Source organism: Acinonyx jubatus, chromosome C1 (genome assembly GCF_027475565.1).
Source record: "Acinonyx jubatus isolate Ajub_Pintada_27869175 chromosome C1, VMU_Ajub_asm_v1.0, whole genome shotgun sequence".
Taxonomy (NCBI): domain Eukaryota; kingdom Metazoa; phylum Chordata; class Mammalia; order Carnivora; family Felidae; genus Acinonyx; species Acinonyx jubatus.
Genome location: NC_069381.1, coordinates 21,778,021 through 21,802,148, shown reverse-complemented (window position 1 = coordinate 21,802,148; position 24,128 = coordinate 21,778,021). Strand labels below are relative to the sequence as shown.

Below are 24,128 nucleotides of genomic sequence, written 5' to 3'. Positions count from 1 at the left end.
GGGGAGTTAATGCTTCATGGGAACAGAGTTTCAGTTTTATGAGATGAACAGAGCTGTAGTGTTGGGTGATCGTGATGGTTCCCAACATTATGAATGTATTTAATATCAGCAAACTGCACACTGGAGAATGGTCAAGGTGGTAAATTCTATGTTATATGGATTTTGCCACACACACCCACACAATGTACCATTTGCAATGGAAAATCAAAAATATAAGGGATCAGGGGTGCCTGGGTGGCTCAGTCGGCCGAGCGTCCAACCTCGGCTCAGGTCATGATCTCATGGCTCCTGAGTTTGACCCCGACATCGGGCTTGCTGTTGTCAGTGAGGAGCCCACTGCAGATCCTCTGTCCCCCCATATCTCTGGCCCTCCCTGGCTTTCACTCTCTCAAAAAAAAAAAAAAAAACACCCAAAACTAACTAAAATGTAGCCCTTAAAAAAAAAAAGAAAATCCTTAATTCATATCACACACAAAAATTAATCACAGAGGGTAAAGATTTAAATGTTCAGCACAAAATATAAAAAGGGGCTTAGAAAAAAATATTTTATGACCCTGCGAGGGAGGAACTCTTGAAGAAAACACAAAAAGTCGAAATCAGAAAGGGAAAGATTGATGAACTTGACTAAGTTAAAATAAAAACTTGTTCCTCCACAGACACTATAAATAACCTGAGAAGATGAGCCGCCAATTGGGAGAAGGTATTTGCAATTCATAAGTGAAAAGTGATTATCATCCTAAATATGTAAAGAACTCCTAAAAACCACTAAGAAAGCAACAGAAAACCTAATAGAAAATTAGGTAAAAGGCATGAACAGGCATTTCATAGAAGAAGAAAGCTGAATGGCCAATAATGATTTGAAACTATGCTCAACCTCATTAGTAATCAGAGAAATGCAAATTGAGACTACAGAGAATTCCCATTTTATACAAACCAGTTTGGCAAAAGTGAAGAAGCCTGGCAAACTCTGAGCTTGCCGGAGAGCAGCAGAATTTCTCACTCGCTGCTGCCGGGCGTGAGCACGGGCAAAGCCACTCCGGGACACAAGTCGGCAGTGCCTTCTAGAGAGCAGCAAGCACACGCTCTGTGAGCCGGCTGCTCTGCTTCTCGAATCTCCTGCGCAGGTGCATCTGGAGACCCATTTAAGCACATTCAGAGCAGCCTCGTTTGTAATAACAAGAAAACGGGAAGCAAATCAGATGTGGCTGCATGGCAGAATGGAGAAATGAATTGCGATACGTTCATACAATGGAAAACTATACATCAGAGAAAATCAAAGAAATGACAGCGAAATATCCACCTGGGTAGACATTCGAAACACAATGTTGAGTCGAAACACAGTGTGATGGTGTTTTTTATAAAGCTCAGAAACAAGCGAGGTTACACAAGGCACTGTTTTGGGGATGTGTGTCCACATGGAAAAACTGTTCCCCAAAAGGTAAGGAAATTATAAACACAAATTTCAGGGGGACGTTTATGTCTAAGAGGGATGTAGGGCATACACTCAGGGAGGGACACCCAGACGATGTTCTTTATTATTATTATTTGCTTTAACGTTTACTTATTTTTGCAAGAGAGACAGAGTGCAAGCCAGGGAGGGGCAGAGAGAGAGGGAGACATGGAATCTGAAGCAGGCTCCAGGCTCTGAGCTGGCAGCACAGAGCCCAATGCAGGACTCGAACCCACGAACCGTGAGATCATGACCGGAGCCGAAGTCGGATGCTTCACAGACAGAGCCCCCCGGGCGTCCCCCAGATGAAGTTCTAATACACCAGTGTGGTTCACCAGTGTTTGTGGTATTATCACTGCATGACTTTCACAAACGTTGCGTATTTTCATTGGTACAAATCAACACTAACTAGAAGAAACAGACGTGTGAGGAGATGATTTATGACAGGCTCCTAGCACGTGTGGCTAATTCACCCTATTCTTCCTGCAAGCCGGGCACAGCACTAAATGATGTACACATAATAGCTAACTTAGTCTTCCAGCAGATCTACCAGCAGAGATGATCTTTAGCTCCACTCTGTACATGAGGAAGCAGACATCCAGAGAGATTAAGTGACTTTCCCCAGATCACACAGCTAGGGGATGTGAGATGCAAATGGAGGTCTGTCGGACTCCAGAGCAATCCTTCTTAGCCACTGGTCCCCTGTCTGTCGCACAGCAGGTGCTCAATGGCCGTGAGACTGCTCTGGTCCCCTCTGATCACACTGAGCCCCCAGAGCACTTCCCCCAATCAACATGTGACCTCGCATTCCTTCCAGATGAGACTGTGTCTAAGTCCTCCATCTTCCTAAAGCTCTCCCGGGGCAAAAGCAATACCTGTGCCTTCTCTGCTTTGCCAGCACCTGCACCGGTACCCCCCAGGAGAACAACAGATGCTTCAGTTTGGGTTCAAGGTGTTACAGAACTCATCAGAGGGGCCCAGTCCTACTAGTTCAAGTGTGGAGCCCAGAGCCACGAGGAAGGGGCGGGAGGGCCAGGCACTCACCCCGGGGGCTGTAGCCGCGGGCGTCCATGAAGGAGAGGCCCAGTCGCTCATCCTCCTGCAAGGTGCTCTGGTCCGTGAAGCTCCGGTCCACGGCACTCATCATGTGGGTCTTCTCCTGGCGGTAATTGACGGTGGCTTTGGTCATGTTCACGGGCTTTCTGCAGAGAGGGGTTGACAAGAGACAGGGGTGCTGAGCTGGGCAGAACGACACCCAGAGATGGATGGGGAGGCCCGACAGTCAGGGGGCCTTGAGGCCAGGAGTCATTCTAGAAGCATCTCCGAATACTGAGAGGGCTCCGTCTCTATCCTTTGCTCACCATACCCAGAGAGCTGCTACCTCCAAAAAAAGGGACCGAGCAGAGTCCTCATCTTGGGGACCACTGTTGAGGACAAGGAATGAAGCAGCAGTGGCCTCGGGCTGGGACCTGGCTCCTGTCACTGGCCTCAAGGGCTCAGGAAATGGGAAGAATAGTCACCCTGGGACTATTCTGGTGTCACAGCTGTCATGCCATCCAAGCTAGGAAGATGGCTTCCCCAGCTCCAACCCCAGCATGCCCCAGAGCCACCCTCGTCTCCCCATCCTCACCAAACATGTGCCCTAAGAACTTTTTTGCCTACGAAGGGGATGGTGCTCCTCCTTCACGGCAGAGTCTGGCCACTGCTCAGCCAATGCTCAGGAGTCTTCCTCTGGGCATGGGATGAACTCCAACTGGCTTCTTCCTATCCCCCACCAACCCCTGAGTGGCCCCACCACGGGCCACATTAGACTTGTAAAGACATTAGGCTGTAAAGAGATTCCTGTCACTGGCAAGCACTCCATCCAGCCACCGGAAGCAGCGGAGGGAGAAGGCAAGAGGCCCCAGTCCCCCCCGAGAGGCCTTGTGAAGAGGGCCCTAGACCAAGGACCTGCCCAGGCCTCTAGCCAGCCTCACAGATGAGGATGGCCGTCTGTGACTCTAGAGGACTTGGAGGAAAGTGGGAAGAAGAACAGGGGCCACAGACCCATGACCGAGGGGCTGAGCAAAAGGGAAAGAGGAAATGACTTGGGGCCAGTGTTGAGACTGGAAGAGTCAGGGGCCCAATCACAGGAAGGGCTAAAGACAAGAGAGCCATTTATACTGCAGGGACCTGCAGCATGCAGGATGTGGGGTAGACCTAAGGAAGGACTTCCAGGTTAAGAGGGCTCAGGACCCCTGACCATCAGTGGAGATGAAGAGGCCAATAAAGGGATCTTCCCAAACAGGCAAATTCTGATCAGTTTGTCCTAGCTCAAGAGCTGTCTGGGGCAGGGAAGACAGGGTGATTCCTGGATGCCCCAACCACAAAGCTCTGGGCATCACCCTCACGTTGGCCCAGAGCACAGCCAAGGACCCCTCTGTGGACAGATGAAAAGCCTCTGGGACTGTGAACTTGATCACGGCATAAAAGAGAAGTTGAAAAAGAAGGGGGAGCGGGCGGGGGGGAGTGGGCAAGGGAATCAGAAGAATAAGAGAAGGAAAAGAGGGAAGAGGAGAAAGGGTAAAGGGACAATGACAAGGAGAGAGAGGGAGGGACAGGCAGACGCCAGCAAACCACAGGGAGGGCAGACAGAGGGCCATGGCCAGAGGACAGCCGGTCACGCTAGAAGGCAGTCTCCGTGGTGTACCACAGGGCTCTGTCCCCCGCCCAGGCCTCTTGGTTCACTGGGAAGAACTACAGCCACCGACCGAGCAGATCCACAGAGGACAGAAGCCGGAGGGACACAGACACTGCCGGCCTCCAACTGAACTCAGGGCGAGATTCGTGCAGCAGATGGGACGTAATACGGACACTTGGAAAAGTTCTGCATTTCTGTTCGAACATTAACTGCACAAGTAGATGGGGAGGGAGACCTCTCTTGTCAGCGATTCCTGTAAAAGCCCGGCTGGAGGCTCCCCCTGACTTGCCGGGGGAAGGGGGCTTGGTGGCTGGAAAAACTGGTGTGGCACTGGAGGACGTCCATGCAGGTGGAGGGTTCAGGGAGGAGGAGGTGAGAGCCCACCATCCTCTGGGCTGTCCTGGGGCCTCCTGAGCCTGCTCTGTAAGGAGGGAGAACAAGCACAGGTGCAGGGAATGTTCCGCAAGGCTGGCAGAGTAGGAGAAGACAGAGGCAGAGAACAGTAGCATCAGGAGGCCGATGGGGCCTGGGTGGTAACCCTAGCTCTGGCTCTTCCTGGGACCTCTGACAAGTCCCTTGACCTCTCTGAGCCTCGGTCCCCGCGTCAGTAACACGGGAGGGATCACGGTGCTGCTTCTCTCGGTGGCTGTGAGGATCCTGTGTACAGACAGGGCCCAGAGGAAGCGCCCAGAAACGGTGGGTCTGAAGAGCCTGGGGCCAGCTGGCTGGAGAACGAGCTCGTGGCGACCCGACAGCTGTGTGCACTGTGGGGGACAGCTGCCAGGGTGGGCACACACACGTGCACGGCTGTGGACCTGCGTGAGGATCTGCATGAGGACCTCCACACAAGGAGGAGGAGGAGGTAGGAGGAGGTGGGAGGAGGGGGAGGAGAGGGAGGGAGAGGAGGAGGAGGGGGAGGAGGGGGAGGAGAGGGAGGGAGAGGAGGAGGAGGGGGAGGAAGAGGAGGAGGAGGGGGAGGAGGGGGAGGAGGGGGAGGAAGAGGAGGAAGAGGGGAAGGAGGGGGAGCAGGAGGGGAGGGGGAGAAAGGGGGAGGGAGGAGGGGGAGGGGAGGAAGGAGAGGAAGAGGAGGAAGGGCAGGAGTGGGAGGAGGGGGAGTGGGAGGGAGGAAGAGGAGGAGGAGGAAGAAGGGATGAGGGGAGGAGGAGGAGAGGAGAAGGGGAGGAGGGGGAGGAGTGGGAGGATGGGAGGAGGGGAGGAGGAGAAGGGAGGAGGAGGAGGGGAGGGGAGGAGGAGGAGGGGGGAGGGAGGAGGAGGAGGGGAGGAGGAGGAAGGGAGGAGGGGGAGGGGGAGGAGGGGGAGGGGGAGGAGGAAAGGGAGGAGGGGGAGGAGGGGAGGAGGGAGGAGGAGGGAGGAGGAGGGGGAGGAGGAGGAGGGGAGGGAGGAGAGGAGGAGGAGGGGGAGGAAGAGGGGGGGAGGAGGGGAGGAGAAGGGGGAGGGGAAGGAGGGGGAGGAGGAGAGGGGGAGAGGAGGAGGGGGGGAGGAGAGGGAGGAGGGGGAGGAGGAGGAGGGGGGAGGAGGAGGAGGAAGGGGAGGAGGAGGAGGAAGGGGAGGGGAGGAGGGAGGAGAGGGGAGGAGGAGGGGGAGGAGGAGGGGGGAGGAGGGGAGGAGGAGGGGAGGAGGGGGGAGGAGAGGGGAGGAGGAGGGGGAGGAGGGGGAGGGGAAGGGGGGGAAGGGAGAGGAGGGGGAGGGGAGGGGGAGGGGGAGGGGAGGAGGAGGGGAGGGGGAGGGGGAGGAGGGAGAGGAGGGGGAGGAGGAAGAAGGAGGAAGAGGGGGAGGAGGAGGGAGAAGGGGAGAAGGGGGAGGAGGGGGAGCAGTGGGAGGAGGGGGAGGAGAAAGCGGAGGAGGGGGAGGAGGGGGAGGAGGGGGAGGAGGGGGAGGAGGAGGAGGAAGAAGGGGAGGAGAGGGAAGAATGGGAGGAGGGGGAGGAGGAGGAGGAAGAGGAGGGGGAGGACGAGGGGGAGGAGGAGGGGAAGGAGGGGGAGGAGGAGGACGAGCGGGATGAGGAGGAGGGGGTGGAGGAGGAGGAGGGACGAGGAGGGGGAGGAGGAGGGACGAGGAGGGGGAGGAGGAGGGACGAGGAGGGGGAGGAGGAGGGACGAGGAGGGGGAGGAGGAGGAGGGGGAGGAGGAGGAAGATGCGGGGCCCAGGGGGCGGGGCGGAACTACTTACGGGTAGTAGGAGTAGGCATAGTGATCCCTCCTGGCAGCGTGCAAAGAGAACAGCACAGTTGGGCCCGTGGTCCTGCCACAAGGTGGGCGGCACCCGGCCAGCAGGGAGGGGCCTGGTGCTTTCTGTGCCGAGGGGGGCGCTGGCCAGGGACCGGGCAGGTCAGAAGGACCTCCCTTGTCCCAAGGCCTGGCTGGGCTCGGTCGCTGAAAACCGAGACCCCAGACCCTTCCAGAATCTTCCCCGAGCCTGCTGCTGGAGTGAGGGGGAGGTGGGGAAAGGGCCTCAGGAAGCAGAGCTGTCACACACAGTCACACACACACAGACACAGAGAGAAATACACGCACGTGCACGCTCGCAGTAAACAGACGCGCTCACGTGGATACACACGTGTTCACGCATACACACAGACACAAGCACTGACACACTCGTGCACTCACACAGACACACAGGTAGACATACTCGTGCACACGTACTCACACACGCACCACGACACGCACTCACAGGACACACAGACACAGTCCCACACACACCCTCACGCACAGATGCGTTTCCCTCTGACGCACAGACACGCCCCTCACATGCTCACAGGTGGACTGGCTCTCCCCTGCAGCCCCACCCCTCGGTCCCCAGTGCCACTCACACCTGCAGGCCTCTCTGCCTACACCTGTGCCTGGGAGGCAGCGGTGGCTGGCGGAGGGGGAGGCGTGGAGGGCTCCAGCTGGACCTCCGGGGCAAAGGGGAGGCCGGCCCCTCCCTCACCCAGACTGCCCCTGAGCGTGGGGGTCCCATCGAAGGAGCCAGGCCCACCCCCTCTGGGCACCCGAAGCATCGCTTGGGTCCTGTCCCCACTTCGCGGGCGGGGAAGACAAGTCCCCAGAGGCTCACGGTCCCGCCCCCTGCCCAGAGAGGGGGTCACGGGCAGAGTGCCGATGCCGGTCCCCGGGACCCTGACGCCCCCAGAGCCAGCTCCCTCCTGAGGCCTCATCCAGGCACATCCGGGGGTTTTTCCATTCACCTGCCCCCACACCACCCGGCCAGCAGGGGACCCCAATGAAACGGCCCTTCCACAAGGGAATCCTGCAGACTGGGGGGGAAGGGAAGGAGAGAAGTGTGGAAGGCTGAGGGCCCAGCGAGGGCAAGAGAGTGGCTGGAGGTCGTACAGCACGTTTTCCTGTCATCCATCCCGGGAGCTAGGGGACGGTCCAGGCCCCGTGGCAGGTCACAGGGGCCCCCAAAAGGGTGGGGAATGGGTGAAGAAACGGCGTTCCTCTGTCCTCAGCTGAAGTGTCAATGACTTTTCAAGGGCCTTCCCCAAAGACCCCCGTAATCACCAACTCTATTATGTCACCTTTACCCTCTCTCCATCCCCCACCCGGGCACACTGTTCTTTTCACAATTGACATTTGTGCTTTTTCTAGTTTAACGCCAGACTCCACACTAGCTGCAAAGCACAGGAGGGCAGCCTCCTTATCTCTTTTGCCCACTGCTGGGTCCCGGGACCCAGGACAGTGCCCAGGACATTACAACCCTCCAATAAATGTTTCATTGAATCGGGTACTCAATAAAGAGAGAAATTAAACAAAACAACTCCATCTCTATGAGCATCCATATCCTCCTCGAAACGAGTGAGGTTAATAATGACCACCCCCCCACACACACACCCAGGGGCCACTGTCAGCCTCACCCTTCCCTGCCTCACTCCACCTGCTGACTTGGGAGCTAGGGGTTCAAGAGGATACCATTCCACTGGACCAGACCCTGGGGATGCACAACCAACAAGATAAATTTCTCTGCCTTCATGGGGCTCTCAGCTCAGCAGGGAAGAAAAATAAACAAGGCACTACAAGTAAGGAAAAGTGCAGGGAGAAGAAAGTACTGCAAAGGAGAACGATGGGATTCTGGAAACAGAAGAAGTCATGTGACCCCGCCTGGTGAGTTCCCCAAGCGCGGATGCATCCAGGCTCACTACCCACCGAGGCAGGGCAGGATGGGGAACCTGACCTCCCCCTCGCTGCCCCCAGCCCCACTGTCTCCCAGAACCACCCCTGCTCCAGGCTGCCTCCTTCCTCCCATGACGATGAGCAGGGGGGTTGCAACTGGGTGTCAGCCCTCCCTCAGCAACCTCCTACCCAGTCCATTACATTTAATGTGAACACCTCCATCCCTGCCAGACCTGCTCTGGCCCCTGACACCCCACAAGGCAGACTGGGGGAGCCCTGAGGAGCAAAGTGCACCCTGAAGGCAAGGGTAGGATTTGGGAGGATGCAGCGAGGTGCTATAGAAGCAGGCCAAATGGAAGGAAGGAAGAAAGGGAGTCTGGGGGGATCCTAGGGGGTTCTGGGGTAGCCTGGAAAGGTTTATGGAGTAGCAGGTATTAGAAGTGAGGGGTTTCCCAGTGAGGCCCCAGCAGCGTCTCTGACCGATCCTCTCCTGGGTGACACCCCGCTCTCCTCGAGTGTAGATTTCTAAGGCCTCAAATACTATCTGCAAGCCCCCCAAATCTGATCACTCCCTTACAGCCCTCTCCAGGGCTCCAGACCCAGAACTGACTTCCAGGTCCCCCACAGGGGAGGACAGGAACTTGCTAATTCTGGGCACTGACTGTGTGCAAGCCATGGTGAGGCCCTTCACGTCCACGGCCATAAGGAGCATGGGCTTTGCAGTCAGGACTGGGTTCAGACCAGGCCCCGCCACTTACCAGCCGAGTGACAAGGTCAAGTTGCTCGATTACAGTTCCCTGATCTGTGAAAAAGGGCTCTGACCTGCTTCATGGGTCAGGATCCAAGAAGGAAATGTTCTCTGATGTATGCTGAGCGCCAGAACGGTGCCTGGCACACAGTAGGTGCTCAGTAGCTAACAGATGGTATACGTAAAGGCCTTGGCACACAGTAATAGTCATCAAATGATGGTTTAAAATATTTTGCCTCAAGTAGCTGTGTAGGGACTAGGGAAGGGAGGAATGAGCTTAATGCCCCGGACAGGCCAACCCCACCTAGCTGGCACACCCTACCTCCAGACTCTCTGGAACTCTCTCTCTGCTGCCGCCTGCCTCAGGCAAGGGAGCCCTGGCCAGTTCTCCTTCATCCCCCCCCAATCCTACATGGCAGCTCCCGGCAGCCCTGAGATCCAGCACGAGCCCAGCAGCAGCTGTGAGGAGCCCAGGTGGGCAGAGAGTGGAGTGGGCTCTGCCTCTGGCTCCCCATGTGACCTTGAACAGGTCCATGCCTCCTTGGGGCCTCAGTATCTCCAGCCTTCAATTGAGGTGCTTGGACCACAGCGTCCTGGCTGTCTGGTGGGGAATGAAGTGGGGGGATGGGGTGGGGGGGACCAGAGTGGTCTCTGGAGCCTCCAGCCCAGCTCCAACCAGAGGCTCAGCCTTCATCTGCTCCACGTACTGGCTGTTTATTTGGCGTTTTGAAGACAGGTTCTGTTGCTTTAAAAAGATTTAAAAACCACTAGACTAGATGTCCTTGAACTACCAGGCAGCTCTCGCCTTCTGAGCTCTGAGCCTCTGTTACAATTCTAACTTTTGAGATTCTTCGAATCCCCAATCCGAGATTTCTGAAACTCTGAATTTCTAAGTTCCGGTTTCTCAGATGTGCCAGGATCCATGGTGCCCACTGCAAAAGGCACTAGGAAAGGCATCCCTTGGAAACACGCCGGACCTTGGAGGCCTGGGGGATGGGAGGGGCAGGCTCAGGGTCCAGGAAGACTCCACAAGAATCAACAGTACCAGGGTCCGGGGCGAGCTGAGCCCAAGGGAGGGTGGGGCCCAGGAAGAACCATGGCTCAGTGATCTTGGTTTGAAGGGGAGTGAGCACCCTCCCACCCACCACCACTGCTCAGGGTCAACACCACGACCCCAAGTTGGTCTGCAGGAGGCCAGAGATTCAAAGTCGGGTGACCTCCACACCCTCCCCGCGGGAACAGCCCAGCAGGCACAGCAGGGCGGCACCCACTTCCAGCACCGCTCCTTGGCAGCTGGCGCGGAGCACCCTTCCCTAGATAGCGGCACCCGGCACCAGCCAGACCTGGGCTCCAGCCAAGCCGCTACAGGGCAGCTTCATTTGCAGAGGCTCTGGCTTCCCGTTGCCTGGCTCGGGCCCGTCCTCAGGCCTGATGCCCAGGCTGGCGGCCTTCCACGCTCACCAGGCGGCTGCCCTCCCGGGCCCCGGCCACCGCTCCTCTCTGCCCACCAGTCACCGCTCCTCACTCACCCCTTACGGATGATGATAATGATGGCCCCCAGGAGAAGGATGAGCACAGCAAGTCCCCCCGCACAGATGCCCAGGATGAGCCCCATCTCCTCCGATCTCTGGGACACCTCCAGGGGTCGCTTGCTTTCCTTGCAGGCAGCTAGGGAGAATAAAGCAGACCAAGGGTCAGAGGGGAGATAGGAACCACCTACCCACTGCCAGCAGGGGCCTGAGCCCCAAGGAATAAACGAACACGTGCGATTCACCCTCAGCTTACGTCCAGCCTTTCAGTCAGATCTTCCCCCTCACCATCTACACCCGCTGCACCCCTCTGCACCCGATCAGGAAGAGCTCCCCTTTCCTCTCTACTTTCTCAAATCCTGCCTTCAGTGGATGGAGGATGAACGATGCCTGGGGCCACCCGCTTGCCCCCCAAGAGGCAGTGGGAGGAAAGAATTATGTACCTGGGTGTGTTCAGGGCATCTCAGGACGAAAGCCAACCCCATTACCTGTCTACACCGCAGGATCCACCTCCCCTCCACCACAGCAAAGGGGGCAGACAGAACCTTGAACCAGTGCCCAGTGCCATCACCCCCGTGGCCCAACCATAAGGCTCCCCGTCCCTGTTCCAGGCCAAAGCCACTTCTGTGACCATGATCGAGAAGAGGGAGGTTAGCCCCGCTGTCCAGTATGGGAGAAGGAACCCTTCAGGTGGGGCAAATGGGGGCCAGGAAGGGAAAATCTTCCTGACCCCAGGTCTGACAGACCACCCTCCTCTGCTCCCATAGCCCTGGGTGATCAGGGCCTAAGCCCCCCAGAGCCCAGAGGAGAGGAACTCGGTGCTGAAGGCCGGAAGGAACCCAGGGGGCCTTACCTTTCCTGGCAATGCGGATGCAATTCAGCCGGGTCTCCTGGAGGCAAAGGTGGGGGGTCTCAGCACTGCCAAAGCCTAGACCTGACCCTCCCCATAGGGATCCAGCAGCTTGTCTGGAGGTGACTGAAACTAAAGACACCCCTCCCGGTAGCAAGGCCCAGGGTGGGGGTGGGGTACCAGGGAAGGGAGGGAATGGCGTGCAAAGAGGGCAATGGCTTAGGAAAGGGGAATGAGTTCAGGGGGAGCAGGGAAAGAAACAGCGTGGAAAGGGGGCTTCCTCAATAATGAAGGCCAGGAGCCAGTTAGGAGGGGAAGCCTGAGGAGGAGAGAGCCAGGGAGGGAGGAGGCAGGAGAAGGGCAGGGCTTCAGGGAGGAGGTGGCTGGTGGACCTCAAGGTCTGGGGAAAGCAGGACCAGGAGATGGACCCCTCCCGGGAGACAGGAGCTTGAGACAGAGACCAGGGCCTCAAGGAGGGGGGAGGGATAGACTGGGGGCTTAGACATAAGAGTCTGGGGGTAAAGTCTCAGGGAGGGAATATGCTCTAAGAGAAGGAGGCTGAGGTCAGAAGGCTCAGGGGAGGGGGGCAGGGTTCCAGAGAGGGAGTGGGGCTGGGGGAGGGTCTCTGGCCTCCGTAGGGGACTGTTCCGGGCTCCAAGGGGTCCCCAGCCCGCCCCATCACCACCCCTGCGGGTCCCTCACCCCCTTCAGGTGGCTTGTTGCCTGGAAGTAGATGAGGTAGGCCTTCCTGGGCTCCAGCGGTGGGTTCCAGAAGCCGCGATAGGTCTGGTTGTCACCCACCGTGAAGGGCATGGCTTCTGGCAGACTGCTGGCCGCCAGTTCAGCCCCGAAGTAGTGCACCAGGCCCCGGGCCAGCGCAGCATCAAAAGTCAAGGGTACTGGGAAGCAGTCCTGGCTGCCCGGCTCCCGTCGCAGCCTCCGCGGCCGCTCCTCCTCCACAATCACCTGGTACACGCTGCACAGGGGAGGGGACAGGGCAGTGGTCCCAGGCACGGGGAGAGCCATCCAGTGCCTAAGGACATGGGCTTTGGGGTCGGGCCCAGCCAGGGACTAATCTTGGCCCTGCCTCTTCTCACTCACTGGGCAACACACTTAACCTCCCTGGGCCTCAGTTGCCTCCCTCTGTAAGATGAGCGTGATCACAGGGCAGTCCCATGAGCTAAATTACTTTCACTAAGCCAGAAAGAACGCGGGCCCTGCTCCATGGCACCAAGCCCTACAGCCCCACCCTGAGTCCTCAGTGAGTGCTCCAGTGCCACAGGACCTGGGCCACCCCCCCCCCCCCCAGCTGCCAGCCCCCGCAAAGCCTCAGGCTCCACCACCATTACCGATGGCTCCCTTTGGGTCTCCGGAAAGAGTCTGACACAGTCCATTTATTCGTTCAGAAAGTATGCTAGGTGGGCCCTTGGGGACCTAGGCTTCCTGCAACTGACCTCCAGTTGGGGAGACAGTCACTGAGCAAGCAAAGAAAGCCACACGAATCCTGCATCACGAGGACCCTCCCAACCTGGAGGCAGCCTCGGGTCTGCAACTCTGGGCCTATCACCTCCGGGTCCTGACAGCCGATTTGTGTTCCCTCATCTGTATTCCCTCTGATTTGTGTCCCCTGGTCCCGACCGGTGGGTTTCTATTTATTTTTATCAGTTTACTGAATGGCCTTTTGCTGTGAGCTCCTCCAAATCCTCCGTGGAACAAAGCCGAGAGCAAATAAATGAGCGCTGACAAATTTAAACATTTCCCGTCACAGCCTCGGCCACGTCTTGGCGTGTGACACCCATACCGCCAGCTGCACTCTGGGAAGGAGAAATGCCTTTTCCTGGCTCTCCAGCTGTTTCTTTCCAGCTTTGAAGCTGTAAGGGAATCACCCCAGCGCCCTGAGATTTGGGTCACACAGTTTCATTCTTTGTCACTAGCGCATTGCAAACACAAACCCGGGCCCCTCTCAGCCCCCATTTCCCTGAACCTCCCAGGTCAGGCCTCCCCCGGCCCCACATCCCACCAGAAGGTGATAACAATCAACACTGAACAAACCATCTTGACTAGGATGATCCCCATCGTGCAGACAGGGAAAGGAAGGCTCAGAGAGGTAAAGGGAGAGGCCTAAGGTCACACAGCCCCTATGCCTCTCCCCTCTCACCATGTTCCACTCCCCCCTCCCCACCCCACCTTGTCTCTGTCATCCCTGAGGGACACTGGACAAGCCCGCTCACAGGATCTCTCAAGAAGACCAGGAAAAGGGGCACCTGGGTGGCTCAGTCGGTTAAGCGTCCGACTTCGGCTCAGGTCATGATCTCACGGTCCGTGAGTTCGAGCCCCGCGTCGGGCTCTCTGCTGACAGCTCAGAGCCTGGAGCCTGTTTCCGATTCTGTGTCTCCCTCTCTCTCTGACCCTCCCCTGTTCATGCTCTGTCTCTCTGTCTCAAAAATAAATAAACATTTAAAAAAAAAAAAAAGACCAGGAAAAGGGAAGGCGCTGCTGGGTTTCCCAGCTCCCAGACTCAGCCACACAAGGGCCCCGAGACTCCTGCAAATGCAACATGCCCCTCAAACACCCTGACTTTTTCCTGAGTCTGGGAATCAGCCCAGGACAGGCTCTGCAGGAGCAAATGCAGGGGAGGCAGAGCAGGAGAAAGGGGGGAGAGGAGGTGAGGGGGGATTAAGGGCACCTGGGCAACCCACTACCTCCTCAGAGGCTCAGCAGGCCTCTCTCAGTGCACACTTCTTTGTGGAAGAAGGGGGAGGACCGCAGGGGCAGGGAGGCTCTGTGACTTCAAGAAAAGGCATAGGCTGTGCAGACAGACCTGGGTTCCAAACGCCAGCGCTATCACGTACCAGCTGTGTGACCCGGGGGGGCAAGCTACTTAAGGTCGCTGAGCCTGTCTACTGAAGTGTAAAATACGGGTAACAATACCGACTCCACAGGCCGCCATGAGGACAAAATGGCGGGTGCGGGTGAAGTGGCAAACACGGCGTCCAGCTGACAGGAAGCACGTGTGCACATCCCACAAACACCCTCACGCTCTCTCACATACACACACTCACACCTCCACACCACACATCACACATACACACTGTGTGTCTTTATCACATACACGCGCCATCTTGTCTCCAGCACCTTCTCTCCAGCAGAGGCAGCCTCAGCTTTCTCAGTGGAGAAGAAACTAAAGACAAGCTCTTAGCCACTCCAGAGCAATGGCCCTATCTTGCTGGCTGCCCTAGCCTTCTAGAATGCCCATCCCTGTGTCTCCTGGGAAAAGCTGGGAAGAAAGAAGGCCCCAAGAGTTTCACTTCTCCAAGATGTCTGAAGGAAGGCCTCCAGGAGAGGCCCGGACAGTCACCTCTCCAGGCTGGACGCTATCCGAAGATCTCATGACAATCTCCATCAGATGCCCATGGGAGTGGCTGTGGGCTTTCCACCTGCCCAGGATCACAGAATGTCCTCCTCTGGACACATTGGGTCCTAAGTGGGAAACTGAGGGAGGACAGCTGAGCTGGCCTATATGGGGGGGCTCTGGGTCAGAGGATGAGCTTCTTCCCTATGGCCCTGACCTCCCACCCCTCCGTCTAGGCTCTCCCACCTGATGGGCGCACCGCGGCCCTGTGCCGGCCTCAGCAGAACGGTGATGGTGTTCTCAGACTCGCCCAGGGGTGATGGCATGTCGGCATAATCAAAGCTGGGAGCTGGGGAAAGAGACACAGACGTAAGCACGGAGACTGGCTGCTAGACCGGGAAGGCTGAGTCTCTAGCCTCCTGGACTCCCGTCCTCAGATCTCTTCCCCTTCAGCCTTGTTCCCTCTGGCCTGAGATTCCCTGACTTCTGACCCCTGAACTCAGCCCTCAGATTCCAGTCTCCTCACCCCTCTGACTTAATCCTCCCTGCCCCTGAACTTAATTCCTAAATGGTACACTCATCTCAGCGGGGGCCCTCCATAAACACTCCCAAGACATCGCCCCTCCTCCCTCTGCCCACGGAATCCTGGGATTCTGGGTGTCCTCTAAAGGGGCCAGGCTGGGGTCGGGCGGGCTCACCTGAGATGTTGGTGGTGATCTCGGTGAGTGCCGCCTGGCCAAAGCCTTTGCCCGTGCGGGCCCGCACAGAGAACAGGTAGGTGGTGCCCGGGTGCAGGTTGGAGAAGACGTGGTAAGTCTCGTTGCGGAGCTTGGAGATAGTACGTCGTGGGCCCGGCACATTCACCGCCGGGTCTGATGACTCAATGCTCTGATAGCTGATCTAGAGTCAGGACGGGCAGGTAAGTGGGCACAGGGATGGGGAAGGTCATCACTGGCCCCATAGCCTCCCGCCCATCATAGTTCAGGTGAGCTAAGGAGAAGGCTGGGCAAAGGGGGACTGTGGATGCCCATTAGCCCAGGCCCTGGACACCTTCACCTCTATTCTTTCAGGGTCCCTGTCCCCATAACCCACAGGGCACAGACTTTGACCAGTGGGAGGAACCTCAGTGATCACCTCTGTCCCCTACCCTGCACCTCCCTCTCCAAGCTGTGTGCCCACCTTCCACCAGCGACCCCCACTATAATGAGGTCCAAACTCACCTCATACTGAGTGATGAGGCCATTGGGTTCCTGGGGCTCCTCCCACTTGAGGAAGATCATGTCCTCCAGTGGAGTGAAGGTCAGGGACTCGGCTGCAATCCCACCAGGCACTGCGAGGGAAAGTGGCACAGAGCAGGGGAAAGCCGGCTTTGGAGCAGATACCTGAATTCAAATTCCAGCCTTGCTATTTCTTGGCTGGTATGCTCAGGCATCTCAACTCTGAACCTCAGTTTCCTCATCTGTGAAATGGAGATGAAAATAACCCCTCCCTCACCAGGATTAAGTGACGTGATGTACAGAAAGCCCCAAGGTAAATATCAGGAATTTCATATGGTTCAACCCAGTCCCAAGGACTCAAAGAGGGTAGCTGGCATTCTCATTACTGTGCAGGTGGCATTCAGCAGAGAACATCTGAATGTTCCAATTCTGTTCCAGTTGAATGGTTTTCAGAAAACACAGACCTTCGCCAGAGAAAGGGAAACAATTGCATTAGACTGGCAGGATTATGGGTAGAGATGTTTTCTTGTCTAAAAATTTCTGATTACACAAAAACTATGCTCAGTGTAGAAAATCAAAATGAGTATAAAGAAATTTAGTGGCACCTACAATTCTGTCACCTGGAGACACCATTTACATTTTAGCACAAACCCTTTCAGGTCTGGCTTTGCTTGTTTTTGTTCTAATGGGTCATGTCACCTTAACAGCAGCCACAGGGAATTTCTTCTAGGAAGAGAATGGTCTTTGGGGAGACAAACTGATACACCAGTGTGGGGAAGCGGAAATCCTGAGGCAAGCAGAACTCAATGAACAATCACCGAAGCTAAAATGTTCTGGTTAAAACGAACAGTCAACAAGGCAGTCCATCCACCAAAATGATCAAATGAAAAAGACAATCCCAAGTGTTGGTAAGGATGCAGGCAACTGAAATTTCCACACACTGCATGTAAACTGATACAAAACCTTGGGAAAGCTGTCTGGAGAGATCTACGTATTATGAGCACAGATCCTATAACCTAGCCGTCCTAGGCATTAACCAATCAGAAATGTGGGTATCTATACCATTCCTCCCCCCCCCCACACACACACACGCATACCCAAAAGAATCTGCAAGTATTTTTCTTTACAGCACAATTTAAGTAGGATAAATGAATGTGGTACATTCACATAATGTAATAAGAAAGAATTCTCTGGAACCCTATACACAACATGGCTGGCTCTCTCAAGCATAAATTCTAGAGAGAGAAGCCAGTCGTAAAAAGAATACACGCCGTAATGACCTCCACTGATAGAAAGTTCAAACCAAGCAAAAATTAATCTGTTGGATTATAGGTCAAGGTAATGGTTACCCTCAGGAGGCTGGAAGTGGGAACATAAAGGGAGGGCTTCTGGTGACCTGCTAATGCTATTTCTATTTAAGTCTATTTCTTTTAGAGAGAGAGCACAAGCAGGAGAGGGGCAGAGAGAGAGAGAGAATCCCAAGCACACTCCACACTGTCAGCACAGAGTCCCACGTGGGGCTCGATCTCACAAACTGTGAGATCTGACCTGAGCCAAAATCAAGAGTCGGATGCTTAACTGACTGAGCCACGCAGGTGCCCCTGTTAATGCTATTTCTTGATCCGTGTGTGGGTTATCCTGATGTGTCCAGTCTGTGAGAACTCACTGAGTTTACCTGAGTAAGTACATTTCCTAAAACTATTATACTAATACCTAAGTGAAAAGGAAAAAAAAATATTAAGTAATAGGCAGTTATCGGAGGGAAGGAGGAAAGGGACAGAGAAAGAAGAAATAAAGGCACGCAGTCCAAGTGAGGCCTGGTTGGAAGGGAGTGAAGCAGACACAACAACATACCTCAGGGGGAGACAGGTCAACAGACTTTAACAACGAAGGAGTCAGATGTTGAACTTGAGGTTAATTGTGAAGGGTAGTAGAATATGCCACCGCAAAATATACCACCTTCACATAAAGATTATTTTGAGCTGAATCAAGAAGCAGCAAGCAGACCCAAGAAAAGTTCTCTGCTCTCCCTGTTTGCCTAAAAGCAGGACATAAATATATAAAGGTGCTCCCATCCCCTCACTACCAGGAAGGAAAGAGGTTAATCACTGAGACAACCCCAGACCTTTATCAGATCAGAAGAATCTACATGAACTTTACTAAACTTTACTAACTAGCCCTTATCTACCACTGGCTTCCCCAAATATTTGCCTTCACGTAATCTGCTGTGCCTGAACTCTCAAAAATCCTTTTCCTCTGTCTTGTCATTTCCCTACAAATTCATTGTTCTTCTGTTAAGACACTACGTAAGCCCAAGCTCTAACCACTCCTTTGCATAACTCATCAGAGAGTACTCCCATTTGTGTGTGTGTGTGTGTGTGTGTGTGCGCGCGCGAAATGCACAGGGTAATAAACTCCTATTTGGTTTTCTCTTGTTAATGTCTTTTCTCAGTGTAATTTATGTGGCCCCAACCAATGAACCAAAGACAACTAGAAGGAAGAAGTGAAGTTTTTCCTTCTCTGCATTTGCAATGCTTTAGGGTAAACCCTGCCCCCAGATCTCACTCCCACCCCCAGAAAATCCTCGGCACATCAGCACAGGGCACAGGGCATACACTCTGTCTTAGGTAAGTGGGACTTTGTGGAAATCAAGGAAGGAGCTGAATTTTGTGTCTGGGCCCTTGTGGTACAAAACAGAAAATTCCACATGTAGTGAGTCAAGAAAAATTATCCACAAAGGAGCTTAGGGTACCTAAAGATTTGCAGATATCTGGGGGAAGGCTTTGGACCTGTGCTAGCATAACAGCATTGCTGTTAAGAATGAAACTCTGGAGTGCCTGGGTGGCTCAGTCGGTTAAGCCTCTGACTCTTGATTTCAGCTCAGGTCATGATCTCACAGTTTGTGAGATCAAACCCTGCATAGGCCTCTGTGCTGAGTATGGAGCCTGCTTGAGATTCTCTCTCTCCTTCTGCCCCTCCCCACTCATGTTTTCTCTCTCTCCTCTCTCTTTCTCTCTCTCTTCCTAAAAAATAAAAGAAAAAAGAAAAAAGAATGAAACCTCTTCAGCAGATAGCCAGGTTTGAAATCCAATTTCTGCTACCTATCTTTGTGCTACCTACCTGCACAATTTTTTTTCAGGTACACATGAAATATTTATCAAAATTTAACAATATGCTGGGCAATAAAGCAAATATCAAATTTCAAAAGACCAAAATTAGAGTATGTACTCTGACCGCAGAGGAATTAAGCTAGAAACCAATCACAGATAATTACGGAAATCTTAAAAATTTAGCAATGTAATTCTAACTCTTGAGTCAAAGAGGAAATCACAACAGATATTAGAAAATATTTTGAACTGAATAATAACAAAGAACATATCAAAACTCATGGGATGCAGCTAAAGCAGGGCTTTGAGGGAAATTTATAGCTTTAAATGCATATATTAGAAATGAAAAAAAATCTCAAAATCAATGACCTAATAAGCTTCCATCTCAAAAAGCTAAAAGAAGAGCTGATCAAATCTAAAGAAAGTATAAAGGAGGAAATACAGGGGCACCTGGGTGGCTCAGTCAGTTAAGCATCCTACTCTTGATTTCGGCTCAGGTCATTATCTCATGGGTCATGAGCCCAAGTCGGGCTCTGTGGTTGGGATTCTCTCTCTCTCTCTCTCTCTCTCTCTCTCTCTCTCTCTCTCTCTCTCTCCCTCCACCTCTCCCCCACTCACATTCTCCCTCCCTCTCTCTCTCTCTCTCCCCCCTCACCCCAATAAATAAATAAATAAATAAATAAATAAATAAATAAATAAATAAATAAACTTTAAATAGGAAATACTAGAAAATAAATATACAATAAAGCAAATCAACTAAGCCAAAAGCTGGCTCTTTGGAAAGATAAAAAATGGATACACCCCTAGCAAGAGTGAACAAGAAAATAAAGAGAAGACACAAATTACCAAACTCAGGAAAGAAAAAAAGGGACATATGCTATTGATCCTTCAGACATCAAATAAATATAATTAGAGATTATAACCAACTTTATGTCAAGAAATATGATGATTTAGGTGAAATAAATTCCTTAAAGCCCAGTACACCAAATAGATACAATTATAGAAAATCTTAATATTCATGAGGCTCCTGGGTGGCTCAGTCAGTTAAGTGTCCAACTCTTAGTTGGACAGTGGTCATGATCTCACAGTTTGTGAGTTCAAGCCCTGAGTCCAGCTCTGTGCTGCTAGTGCAGAGCCTGCTTGGAATTCTCTGTGTCCCTCAATCTCTCTCTGTCCTTTCCCCATGCGCACATTCTTTTCCTCTCCAAATAAATAAACTTTTTTTAAAAATCTTAACGCTCTAATACCTATTTTAGAAAGTAAAACTATTGGGGTGCCTGGGTGACTCAGTGGGTTAAGCATCCAACTCTTGATCTTGGCTCAAGTCATGATCTTGTGGTTTGTGGGATTGAGCCCTGAGTTGGGCTCTGTGTTGACAGTGTAGAGATTGCTTGGGACTCTCTCTCTCCCCCTCTCTCTGCCCCTCCCTCACTCTCTATCTCTCAAAATACATAAACTTTAAAAGGAAGAAGAAGAAGAAGAAGAAGAAGAAGAAGAAGAAGAAGAAGAAGAAGAAAGTAAAACTGTTAGTAATTACATTGCCACAAAGAAAATTCCAGGCCCAGGGGCACCTGGGTGGCTCAGTTGGTTGAGCATCTGACTCTGGCCTAGGTCATAATCTCACTGTTCTGGAGTTCGAGCTCCACTTCGGGTTCTCTGCTGACAGCTCAGAGCCTGAAGCCTGTTTTGGATTCTGTGTCTCCCTCTCTCTCTCTGCCCCTCCCCTGCTCACGCTCTGTCTCTCTCTCTCTCAAAAATAAATAAACATTAAAAAAAATTTCTTAATTAAAAAAAAGAAAGAAAACTCCAGGCCCAGATGGCTTCGTTGCTAAATTCTTCCAAACATTTAAGGAAGAAATTATACCAATCTAGCCCAAGTCTTTCAGAGAATAAATATTAGCCATCATTACTTTGTTGTTGTGTTATTTTAATCTTCAGCAAAAAATTTTCTATGAAAATTTCAGTCTCGCAGTGGGTGCCTGCGGGAGGCACTGAGTATCCTGGGAACCACGGCTGGGACTCTTACCATCCTCGTCTGTCTGGAAGGTGACCTCCTTGCCCTCCTTGCGTCCCTCGGGGTTCGTGAGGATGAGCCGCACGTGAACGTTCCGGTAGGGGGGCAGGTTCTTGATGGTGTAGCGGCTGACGCCCCGCTCCATCTTCACACACTCCCGGATGGTCTGGTTGTGGCTGCTGCCCAGCGTGTAGTGATAGCACAGGGACACCGTGTACGTGTGGCAACGTGTCACATTGTAGCCCAGAGGTTCCCACTGCAGCATCAGCTGGCGGGCCTGGATCTCAGCGAAAGCCAGGCCTTTGGGGGCCCTCATGGGTTCTGGGGAACCCGGCAAGCAGAGAGGAGAAGGTAGAGGAAGTGGGAAGAGAAGTGGGGCAGGAGAGAAAATATCAGTCAGCTGCTGAAATCATCCTTCCTTTGCCCTCAAGAGTTCAAGAGACCATCTAGAACAGGGAGTCAAAGTGTGTGTGGTGGAGACAGGTGGGACCACATCTGAATCCTAGCTCTGCCCTGTGCACCTGGCAACATTGGCTGAGTCCCTTCACCTCTCTGAGCCTTAGTTTCCTCACCCACAAAAGGGATTAATATGCCCTACCTCACAGGACGATTGTAAAGTTTAAGGTAATGTGTGTAAAGCATGTGTGACAATGGCCACAAAAATGTTAGCGATAATTTTTTTTAATTTTTTTTAACGTTTATTTATTTTTGAGACAGACAGAGACAGAGCGTGAATGGGGGAGGATCAGAGAAAGAGGGAGACACAGAATCTGAAGCAGGCTCCAGGCTCTGAGCTGTCAGCACAGAGCCCGACATGGGGCTCAAACCCACGGACCGCGAGATCATGACCTGAGCTGAAGTCAGACACTTAACCGATTGAGCCACCCAGGTGTCCCCAATTTTTTTTTTTAATAACACAGTTCACCTCCTAGTTCAAGATCATCCTGGAAGACATCAGGACAGTCCAAATCAACCAAATGCTGTATTTTTCTTAATTTATTAATTCCAAGCTTGTTCTAAAAAAGCTTATAGTAGGGGCGCCTGAGTGGCTTAGTTGGTTGAGCGTCCAACTTCAGCTCAGGTCATGATCTCACGGTCTGTGAGTTTGAGCCCCACGTTGGGCTCTGTGCTGACAGCTCAGAGCCTGGAGCCTGCTTCAGACTGTGTCTCTCTCTCTCTCTCTGACTCTCCCCTACTCATGCTCTCTCTCTCTCTCTCTCTCTATCTCTCCCCTACTCATGCTCTCTCTCTCTCTCTATCTCTCTCTCAAAAATAAATAAACATTAAAAAAACTTTTTTAAATAAAAAGGCTTATAGTGATACATACAATGCAATAATGTATAGAAATCAGGATGATGGGGGAAATGAGAGTCAAATAATTAAATAATGCCAGAGAATGTTAGGAAAACAGAAATTCATGCCATGGGGTCCCATGCAGGTCCAAAGATAAGGTTCAAATTGAGTGGTGACTTCCCTGATTGCCAAAGCAAAAAGGGAAATACAATCTGTCACATAAGGGCAATAAGAACAATGACAGTTAACATTTACTGGGGGGGCTTTGTATGTGCCAGGCCTTGCTCCAGAGGCTTTAAAACACTTTATCTCATTTAATATTCTCTGCAATCCAATAGACGGGTGCCATTATTAACCCTGTCATATAGCCATGGAAATGGAGGCACAGAGGGATTAGGTAACTTGCCCACAGTCAGTCCCACAGATGGTTAAGCGGTGAAGCTGGGATGCAAATTTGGACAGGCTGGCTCCAAAATCCATACTCTTCACCACCACTACCTGCCTCTCCATGAGGAATTCACGGTCAACAACAACATCACACCAATGCCACAGGAGGTACAGCTCCCCCAACACAAGGGGGAGCGTATCACTGTGCTTTGTAGCCTCTTGATCCATCCATGAAGCCACTTATAAAATGGTAAAAGCACACAAACAAACAAACAAACAAACAAACAGAAACACGAGGTTTCTGGAGCAAAGCAAGTATGGAGCCCAGGTGCTCAGCCCCTGGTTCTACATCTGCGTTGACCAGCTGTGTGATCTTAAATCTCCGGGCCTCAATTTCCTCATCTAGAAAATGATGGAGGAAGCCAAGATTACTGACGAACCTTCTCTTTCTTGCGCCCTAACTCCGTGAGATGCAGCTTCATTACCCTCAAGTTCCGCGAGCACCTGCGAAGCGTCCCCAGTTAGAGACTCTCAGCACATGCCTCAGATGAGGAAATGCTGCCACTTGGCCTCTTGAGATGATTAAGTATGACCCTATGACCATGTCCCTGTGACTCATTTGCTCAGGATGCTCTTTCCAAAGGAGCCGCAAAGGGAAACACCAGCCCAGGCTGCTCTCTAGTCGGGAGGCCAGAAGTAGCACAGCGTTTGATGCTGGCCCAAGGACAGCACAATTCAAACTTCTATTTCCACCAGAGCTGTCCTTTCTTCCCTGGGCCACGGCCAAGTGGCAGGCTCCAGTCACAGATCAGGCCACCAAAGACGTATTTCAGCGCCTGCTAGGAGCAAGGCCCACCTCTTGACTTCTTACAGAGTCTGGCTTCCTTCTCCCCCCACGAGCAAGGCAGACCCAATCCCTACCCGACGGAGACATTAAGGGGCTGATTCCACTGCTCACCGCACCCCAGGGGCTGCTGGCTGAAGCCCACTTACCACACTTATGTTTCCTCTCCCTTTCCTGGCCCACGGAACTTTTCCTAATGTTTTATATACACAGAGACAGAGAGAGAGAGAGAGAGATTATTTATTTTTGCAAGAGAGAGACAGAGAGCAGGGGAGGGGCAGAAACAGGGGAAGGGAGAGAGAGAATCCCAGGCAGATTCCATGCTGCGCGCAGAGCCCAACGCAGGGCTTGAACCCACAAACCACGAGATCGTAATCTGAGCCGAAACCAAGAGTAGGACACTTAACCAACTGAGCCACCCAGGCGCCCCCCGCCCCGCCCCCACCAATGTTTTTCTATCCGGTTTCATTTTAACCCACGTTCTTAGCTGTTCAGAGTACAGGGGGCGGGTTTTGGGTGTGTCCACT

General features: G+C 53.1%; 1 protein-coding gene across 8 annotated transcripts in view; it reads right to left on the bottom strand.

Annotated features, from left to right (window-relative positions):
• Positions 1-24,128, bottom strand: part of PTPRU (protein tyrosine phosphatase receptor type U) — a 79,762-nt gene that overhangs the window by 26,135 nt on the left and 29,499 nt on the right. For 5 of the 8 annotated variants that reach the window (XM_053210275.1, XM_053210256.1, XM_053210257.1 and 2 more), the window contains 9 exons: positions 21,090-21,398; positions 15,960-16,069; positions 15,438-15,639; positions 14,986-15,088; positions 12,090-12,363; positions 11,391-11,427; positions 10,538-10,676; positions 6,321-6,350; positions 2,495-2,652 (listed from right to left, as the gene is read on the bottom strand). In XM_053210275.1, the coding sequence (XP_053066250.1) occupies positions 2,495-2,652; positions 6,321-6,350; positions 10,538-10,676; positions 11,391-11,427; positions 12,090-12,363; positions 14,986-15,088; positions 15,438-15,639; positions 15,960-16,069; positions 21,090-21,398 (1,362 nt within the window). The remainder of the gene's footprint in view (positions 1-2,494; positions 2,653-6,320; positions 6,351-10,537; positions 10,677-11,390; positions 11,428-12,089; positions 12,364-14,985; positions 15,089-15,437; positions 15,640-15,959; positions 16,070-21,089; positions 21,399-24,128) is intronic. The other 3 variants (XM_027059863.2, XM_027059864.2, XM_053210288.1) reach the window with 2 other exon arrangements.